Genomic DNA, 9505 nt, shown 5'->3' on the forward strand with positions numbered 1-9505 from the left:
CTCCCCCAGTTGCTTCGCACCCATGACAGCCAATAAAAAGTCCAAGCGCAGGGTGTCAAACGCTTTTTCAAAATCAATAGCCACCACAATTACCTCAGGATATCCCCGCAAGTCCGGGTGAAACATGAAATGGTACAGCCTCCCACTCATCTCCCTGTGCTTGCTTCCTTGCATTCTCCAGTCATGCTGCTGTACAGCAGAGCTACAAATCAAAGCCACAGGCTCTCGTAGGTGAGACTGATTGACTTTGTCAATGTTTATTATGATTTGCACCATATAACACCTGTGGTTCTCTATCCTGAAAGCACAAATCTGTCTTATACAAGTAATTAGCATGTCATCTTATGGAAGACAAGCTGTGTCTAAATGAGCTCATATGGTTAATTATTTGCAAAATGGTATTCAAGCAAAAGGGTTATAAAAAATTATGTTTTAGAAAGGTTTTGCACTGTTAAAAGCTAAACCACGAGAGCTGAATGCAACAAAAGACGCATACAACGTAAGCACAGTACCTCATGGTGATGGAATATATGTCTTGTAATTTTATTCTATTAAGGACTATTCAAATGTTAATAGTACTTGTGTTGTTTTATTTTTTTACACAAATGATACAGTGAAAAATAAACTTCGAAATCTGGTAAAACTCATGTAAGATCTTTTCATTTTTGAATCAAATTATTTTACACTGTCCTTGAATAACGCATTTATTAAAGTCTGCATGGGTCACTCTGGACCGGCAGCAGGGGAGTTATTCATACTGTGAAACAGAAGGAACGTCTCGTTTACTTATTGCCCAACATCAGATCACCTCACCCAGTGAGCAGTGAAATCGAAGAGCTGTCTTGAGCAAGCTTCGGGCTGGCAGTCGTTATGTAACCCATGGGATTATTAACCAAGCTGTGGAAGTAGATTGCCTGCACGATCCAACTTTTGCCACTGTTGCAATTTGACTGCTCCAAAAAAAAAAAAGTCACGCCACCAGCTTCTGGCCCATATAACCCCTGAAATGCCAGCAGATACCCAGTCGCACTGGGAATCACCAACCTACCAACTGCCCTGCGACTCGAGGAGGCCTCTGTACAGTTTCGGAGATGCAGCACCCGAAAAACTGCCTCGCCTCCGCCATGGCCAGGTTCTCCGAAGCCGCCTGCAACATGGAGCACGAAGTGATGTTTCCCAGTCTGCTGCTCGATGTCCCGCTGGACCAGGCGCAGGGCACCGGCCTCTCTGACCTTTACCAGAGCTACATCATGCTGAAGTCCATCCGGATGACGGTAGAAACTGGGCTGATCCCTCTGGACGGCTGGCCGGCCAAGGCCAACACCGCAGACCTGCACCCGGAGACGGAAGAGAGCCCTGACCTGGAAGTGCTGCTCCAGTCTCACACCCGAGGACTGCTGCACGTTCTGAGCCGCCTGACCAACCAAGCCCGCGCGCTGACCCGGCGGTACAAAGACATGATGGGGATGGCTCACTGACGACAGGTGACGTGAGCACAGCATTGCACCAAAGGCCCACGACTCAACCAAACTTGGAAATGAAGAGGGTCTACAACAAACAGCACAGAATAATCCACCGTCATCGATGAACCATGAATCGTTCACTTCAAGTGCTGCCAATATGTGCAGATTATTTTAACCTGTACATTTTATGGAAAAAAACGCAGACTCTAGTCTTCCTTGGTCCGTGCTGTATCCAAAATTAGGTAAAGTAACAAACTGAATCTAATTCATAGCATCAAATGTTTGTAAGAGACCACTGCACCACATGCTTTAAAGTCTCGTTTGTGTAAGGCTGCCTTTGTACTTGTGGGGTTTGAGGTGGAAATTACTTCTGTAATTAGGGGTCATTGGCAAGCTTGTTAATGCTTACATGACAATGTTACAGCTACAGGGAAGCCCGGAGGTACAGTGGATTTATAGTCGCTGCAAAGGATTCTTAACTGCCTGGATTAAGGCTCCATAAAAAAGTAATGACACTGCATCGAACAACAGTTTTGCATTCGCTTAGACGGCCATGAGTAAAAATCAGAGACACGAACTAGAGGACTTGTAATACAGGACCTCAAGGTAGAGGCTGTTATCACAATCCGATGGTGTAGTCTGATGGTATAGACAGAACACCAAGGAGGACACCATTCACAGCAAAGTAATCCCTTCAAGACTGTTTACTTTTTTTGTAAGAAAACTAAACCCAAATGCTGGATTGTCAAAGTATTTTTAAGCGTTAATAGATTGTCTGTTGGTATCAGCATGTGTGAGGCAGTGAGGTGTCACATGAGAAAGCATCAATGAAATAAACTGTACATGAGCAACTTGTCTTAGCCAATCCTGTTCATTTATCTGCTGTGTTACTCCAAACTGCCCTAAAAAAGAGTCTATCTTCTAGTAAAAACTATTATTCTAGGACCAGCATGCTTTTATCCCACGTTTACCTGTTATGTACAGTAGGGTGACCAACTGGCATGGGTGCAAATTCAGGACGGTAAGTGTAAAAATTCAGGACAAAGGGTCAACATTCAGGACAAACCTTCGAGACGAAAGGTAAATTTTACAGACACATCAGAGGAGGTTGCGCGATAGTATAAAAGTAAGTAAATAGACACCCACTTAAGTACAAGTCAAAATAAGTTTATATTAGGTTGAGACAATTGTGCAGGTCTTTTTGTGGTATTTCATATGAAAATAATCTATTTAGATGGTTACTGCATTGTGTTGACCTGTCTGATATTTTGTTTACAATTCATGGTCTTGAGCAGGCATGTTTGGTGAGAGAAGTGGTCGGGAAGATCTGATCGGATAGACTTTGTAACTAGCATCTCATATCAGAGTTTCATTGTGAAATTTAAAGCGGCACACATAAGTGATCTAAAGGGGGGATTGCTGTGATGAACCCCCTATAGGGAACGCATGATGGGTGTTTCAGCAAGTGTAACTAAAAATATGAAATTGGACTTTGCTTAGGGGGGCTTCGCAGAGAGTTGCACTAGCTGACGGAAGTCACAAAGGTGCTTTTCCCTGCAGCTTCCTTAAAGAAGGCACTGTCAATACACTATTACATGCTTTATTTTTGACGCCTTGCCTATTGCTACCAACACAATATACATCTCAAGCACAGCTCATGGCACTATGAGGCTCTCCCTAAACCCTTACACCTAAAAAACACTTGCAAACATTTACAATTACTAGTGTAACATTCAAGTAGTAGTTGGGTGCCACTAAAAATGTCATATGCATGATGTATAGATCCCACATATAAGCACACAGCAAATACAGAATAGTAACACATAAGCAAGGGAGTAGCCAGAAACTTTAACTACCTCTCACTTGCAACCAAAGCTCTCATGGCACCAAGAAAGCAAAGTAAGTAATCACAACACTCTCCAGAAGAGCTCTATTGTATAAGGATCTAGCCATTCATCCTTCCATCAAACCCCTGATATCCATCATTCAGTCTTTCACCGTTCATTCTGTCCTTCCATCTGTGTGCCCATCAATATGCAAACCTTTTTAACCATTTGAAAACCTATCCATCATCTATCCTTCCTTCCATCATTTCACTCATCCATCCCTCCATCCAACCTTTCTCATCACATCCACTCTTCCACCAATCCATCCATTCACGCATCCATCCAACCATTTACCCTTTCACCCAAGCCATCCTTTCACTCATCCATCCACTCTTCCACCCATCCATCCATTTACCCATCCAGCCATCCTTTCACTTGCTCCTCCATCCATCTAGTTACTCATTCGTCCACCATTTCAACATTTCACTCATCCATCCATGCTTTCTTCCAGCTCTCCACCCTCCCTTTCACTCATGTATGCATTCTTTCAATCATCCATCTTTACATTCTTTTCACTCATCCATGCACCCATTTGCCAATCCATTCTGTCAATCATTCATCCATGCTTTCACTCCATTCATCCTCCCTTTCTCTCCATTCCCCTTTCACTTAGCCACCCACCCTTCCATCCACTTATGAATCCACCCTTTCACTCATCCATTTAGCCTTTCTGTCATCCATCCACCCTTTCACTCATCTATCTATCCTTTTGTCCATCTACCCTCCCTTTCACTCACTCGTCCATCCGTACATCCACCCTTTCACTCATCCATCCATTCACCCTTTCACTTATCAATTCATCAATCCATCCATCATTTCCCTCGTCCATCCACCCTTTCACTCATCCATCCGCTCATCCATCCACCCTTTTACCCATCAATCTACCCTTCCACTCATATATCCATCTATTTGCCCTCATCCATCCATTCACCCTTTTAATCATCCATTCATCCTTTCACTAAACCATCCAGCCATTTACCCATTCCTTCACTTACTCACTAACCCACCTTTACACATTAATTATGAGCTGAGCCTTTCTACCGAGTTACAGACAGAAGAGGCCCATCAAGAACTTCAACCTCGCTGTAGTTCCTAAAGCAAGGGGTGGGAGTGGGTTCACTATGCCCCTGGACAAAAGCAATCTGAAATGTGGACGTTATGCATGATGCACAGTGCCAGGACGTGAGGTGACTGTGACATGGGGTTGTTTCCAGGGCTTTAAGTGGGATGAAAAAACTAGGGGTCTCTCCAAGGGGCGTGTCTGAAAACAACTAAGCTAAAAATGTGCTGAGCATAATGTGCTGCCCAACTGGTATTTTGCGGTTTCTATAATTGCATCCAGTAACATTAGACCTACAACAAGCCATGACTATTGGCTTTGTCAATGGATGTTAACTGCCTAAAATAAATAAAAAAGCAGCAACTATGGTTTTGTAGTATATATTATTAAAAATGCTTCAGCTCTGAAATCATGAGACTGTAAGAACTATAACCCCTTCTTTTTAACTTCTTTCGCCAGCTTCTATTCATGAACTAGCACATAGCAGCATAGGCAGTTTTGTACATTTGTTTTGTACATTTCTTCCATCTAACCCCAACAGAAGGCCCTGACCTAGACCGTTCAGAAAAGGGGGTGGTAGGTAAGAATTGGCTTTTGTAGTTTGGTTTGCCCTGTTCCCATCATGCACTGGGACAGGAACAGACTAATTTGCATACAGCCAGGTTCTGAAACTGGGATGGTGCAGTGAGCTAAAAAACAGTGTTGGATCTAGCCCTGATCTCTTGACTGGGTGAGAGCTTTCTGCTTAATTCAGAGACTCTGTCCCTCACCACCCCTTGTTGTAAATACTGACCTAGACCGTGGCATGAAGAGGCCACGACATGCTGCAACAGCCCAAACATGCCCATACTCATTATGTATGTGGCAATCAGCCAGTATACAGAATGACAATGGGCTGGTGGGGCTGCTCTTGTGCTCGAGGATGAGTGAGAGGCGCTCCATCAGGGAGCTGAGGCCTCTCACGGGGGAACAGCTCTGCTCCCTGCAAGGCCCAAAATTACAGACAAAAGGTTTCCGTAGAAGGGTTCGTCATGGTCAATGGAAGTGAGGTCCAAATTACGGATGGTCAATGAAATTTACGGACGGTTGGTCACCCTAATGCAGAGGGTGAAAGCAAAATCGTTTACTTAGATGTACCTCTGTCATATAATAAAGTATTGATGGACACATGGTTCCATGGTACTTCATTACGTTACCATGCATTCCAAAACACCGCCCTCCCCTTCATTCTCTAGTTCTAATCGTTGAAGTCCGCCCATCAGTCTGTGCCTCTGCTTCCACTGAAAATCAGGAGAGGCATGGAGGTGTGCGTTCGCGACTCATCTATAGAGGCTTCAGGGGCACAGTCCAGCCACATTATGTCCTGAGCCTCAGCCTGCACTGTGCTAATTATTTAACTTAAAAGTATTCACGAAAATAATTTTTTTGTGTTATCATGAACACCGCCAGTGTGAGGGTCAGTCCTCTTGGCCTCTCTACGCGGGCTCACGATGAAAGGAAAATGAAGCGGGCTGCCCAATGATCTATCTACAGTGTTGTTTAAAAACACAGAGCTTTGTAGGTTGATTGCACCAGTATACTGATTGGTTAAACTATGATCCCATCACGCAGGTACAATCCATTTTATTTAGGATACTGGGAATGCCTTGTGAAGCATACTATATCCACTAAAATATGGCTGTCGGGATGCATATCAGTGCACCCTGAAGGAAGTGAGGAGCAGGGGCGCAACTAGAGACACATTTGGTGTTTGGGGGGTGGGGGGTGGGGGGGGGGGGATGGGGGCGGGGCAATGGGGCAGGACAAGAATTTCCATAAGTGGGGTGCGAGCTATCCTCATAGCCAATATAAGAACAAGTGAAAAACTGTGCAATTTAAACATATTGGACAAACTTGATATCGTAATAAGCATGTTTTTGTAGATTTGACACTGCTCCTAGGCTACTCACAGTGCTGAGTGCACCGACAATTAAAAACAACTTCTATAAAGTTGAATCCAAAGCACATAACACGTTTTCACAAAGGTATTTCAAGAAGACAACACCCTTTTTGCCAATTCCCTGATTCCTTCTGTACAGGACAATGTAATTGTGAAATATTTATAACTGAAAGTACAGAAATATGCTCCTGCCCCATAAACAACTGAAGACATTATTTAGTGTACCCAATTGGATGTTGCAAAATATTCAGGGGTGAAGCTGCCCTTATATACAGGTCTCAAAATATTAAGCTTAGTGGCAGTGCCTAAATTGAGCTGGTGGAGCCCACTTGCACTCATTATTGGGGTCCTGCCCTAATTTTTCCTCATCTGACTTTGCTCCAGAACAAGAGAGAAAAAAACACAAAAGGGGGGAAAGGCAAAATAGAAAGATGGAAAAATTATGACAAAATGAGAAAGCAAAAATCAAAAAAAACCTGCAAAAGTTAAATAAGGGGGCAGGGAGTGACTGGTGGTAGATTAACGTAGCACACTGTAGAATCAAGCCTTGGCAGTGTTGGTATTCAGCTCACCTGACATTTGAAATTGCCGGGCACAGGATCCTTAGCAAAACTTTGGGTCCTGGCCTTTATGATTATAAATTAAGGACTGCTTTGTGGGTTACTAAAAGTGAAGTTGGGGTAGATAGCTTATAAACCATAGGCTTAATTCCCCAAATACTATTCCTTCTTCTGCAGTTGTGTGCCAATCAGTTGATAATATTACTGCATCCAACTGCACAGCCACAGAGCTGTGCTAGACACACAACAAGCACTGGCGTTGCCAAAAGGTCTTGCAGTAGGAAAGTTGGAGCTATTACAATTGCAAATAACAATGCCTTTTATTTTTGTTTTCATTTTAAAAACATACAGGGCTTTGTCATTTACAAAACCAATAGCTCCAACTTTCCTACTGCGAGACCTATTGTGCACTGCACAGTGTGGGTGAAAGTGGCACTGCGTGTGTGTGAGTGGCTTTGAGTGAGTTGCGTTGCGTGGGTGAGTGGCGTTGCATGTATGAGTGGCGTTGCGTGTGTGAGTTGCGTTGCGTGTGTGAGTTGCGTTGCGTGGGTGAGTGGCATTGCGTGGGTGAGTGGCGTTGCGTGGGTGAGTGGCGTTGCGTGGGTGAGTGGCGTTGCGTGGGTGAGAGTGGCGTTGCGTGGGTGAGAGTGGCGTTGCGTGGGTGAGAGTGGCGTTGCGTGGGTGAGAGTGGCGTTGCGTGGGTGAGAGTGGCGTTGCTTGGGTGAGTGGCGTTGCTTGGGTGAGTGCGGCATTGCGTGGGTGATAGTGGGCTTGCGTGGGTGTGAGTGGCGTTGCGTGTCGGAAAGTGGTGCTGTGTGGGTGAAAGTGGCACTGCGTGGGTGAGTGGCTTTGCATGAGTGAGTGAGTGGCGTTGCGTGGGTGAGTGTGGTGTTGCGTGGATGATAGTGGGCTTGCGTGAGTGTGAGAGGCGTTGCGTGTCTGTAAGTGTTGCTGTGTGGGTGAAAGTGGCACAGAGCCTTTGATGTGGCCTGGCGCAGGAGAAATGCTGCTGCTGCTAATTAAATATAAAAAGTGTTTAGGGACTCACGGCTGCCGAGAGTAACAAGGCAGTGCTGGGAGGGGGGCTGCACACCAACTGAAGTGCTCTGGTTGCACGGCCTGCGGCCGGCCGTGTGAAGTGATAAGCCTTTGAAGTACACAGGCATGCTGTGACGGAGGTGAGAGAGGTCTGGCAGGGAACAGATGGCCTGGCTGTGAAGCAGGGGGCGGGGCAGCGCTGGGGAAGCCTTTGGGAGGGTGATTGATGCCTTTGATGTGGGGAGGGAGGAGAGCCTTTTGCGAGCCTGCAGGAGAAATGCTGCCGATGCGCGTGCATGTTTAATCACGTGATTCACGTGAACTTAAAGAAAACCGCGGTGAAAGCCCGTGGTTTGAAGTGGATTTTGCCGACTTGAATTCTCCCCATTTCCCATTCCTGCGGAATGGTAAAGGCGAGACCTAAAAATGGTCATTGTTAGCATGCCAAATTAAACGAATCCCCTATATGTAAACATATTGAACCACATTCAGTAGGAATGCTCCAGGCGGGTGTCGACAAGATAGCAGAAAAATTGATTTGTAAAGAGTATTATGGACAGAGGTGCCATTCTCAATGGCAGAGACCTAGCCAACTACAAATACAAAGTTATTTTTTAAGAAGATTTGTCTAAGTCCCTAAAGAGATGGACAAGGGAGAGGTCAAGTAACAGGCAGTCCAGTACTCCATTTTAATCCATTCCAGTGTTTAAATCAACCCGTGTGGAAGTCAGTGCTGCTTTCGTGCCACAGCAATACCAGAATCAGTTTTGGTAATCTAGGAGGTGGTTACGTTCTTCCATGAATGTAGCTATTTGTCTTGATGCTGACCTTTCCATCTATTTGCCTATAAACAGTTTGTTATTATCTGTAAGTTAGAAGGAGAACTTGTTTGAAAGCCTCTTTGTTTTATTGAGTTCTTTTGAGAAGAGACCTTTATCCAAGTAGTTGTTGATGGTTCTGGCTAGATCCGTTGCAGAGCTATTAATTAGGATATTCTTGGATATATGAGCAGGACATATTTGTACCAGTGATGGTGCTGATCTACAAGCTTTTGTAGCTTTATTGAAGTCCTATGTGGTCAGGAGGATAAAAGGTGAGTAACTCGGGATTGTTTTTATACTTTGTTTTCTCGTGAACTGTGCAGCACTGTTGGAATGGTGATTGAGCCTTGGAGAGGGATGGAGGGGATCTAAAATAATTTTGAGGTTTGAAATAATGCAGGTGTGCCAGGCACACAGCAAGAAAAAGTCCAGAGGCCTTTGACTGGGTTGCCAAGGCATCCGTATTTCCTAAGGCACTGCAACTTCAGTTACTGTAGTTAGAAGATCCTTTTACCTGTGAACTCTCCCAGTGGGTTTGTCATCTAGAGGCCCATTATCACCTCCCCCTGTTCAGATCAACTGACTCATGTTTAGGTCTCTTGACCACAGTCTACTCGTCAGGCCACAGGCCATCTCTACAGCTCATGGGACAGGTTCCGCTGAAGCAAGGCAGGCATCAGGTATTTAGGCTTCAGTCAGCTTTCCCTGCTACCTACACATAATTCTAATGCATAGTCC

The 9505-nt window shown here is 44.8% G+C and overlaps 1 protein-coding gene across 1 annotated transcript; it reads left to right on the forward strand.

Annotated features, from left to right (window-relative positions):
• Positions 1 to 1020: 1020 nt before the first annotated feature.
• LOC147663655 (mid1-interacting protein 1A-like) lies at positions 1021 to 2314 on the forward strand. Its single transcript, XM_086950291.1, has one exon. The coding sequence runs from the start codon at positions 1092 to 1094 to the stop codon at positions 1476 to 1478; it is 387 nt and encodes a 128-aa protein (XP_086806417.1). The 5' UTR covers positions 1021 to 1091; the 3' UTR covers positions 1479 to 2314.
• Positions 2315 to 9505: the final 7191 nt, after the last annotated feature.

Source organism: Lissotriton vulgaris, unplaced genomic scaffold (genome assembly GCF_964263255.1).
Source record: "Lissotriton vulgaris unplaced genomic scaffold, aLisVul1.2 SCAFFOLD_292, whole genome shotgun sequence".
Lineage (NCBI taxonomy): Eukaryota > Metazoa > Chordata > Amphibia > Caudata > Salamandridae > Lissotriton > Lissotriton vulgaris.

Bases quoted from the DNA above. Each gene is read 5' to 3' on its own strand.
- LOC147663655 (XM_086950291.1), top strand. From the start codon at position 1,092: ATGCAGCACCCGAAAAACTGCCTCGCCTCCGCCATGGCCAGGTTCTCC.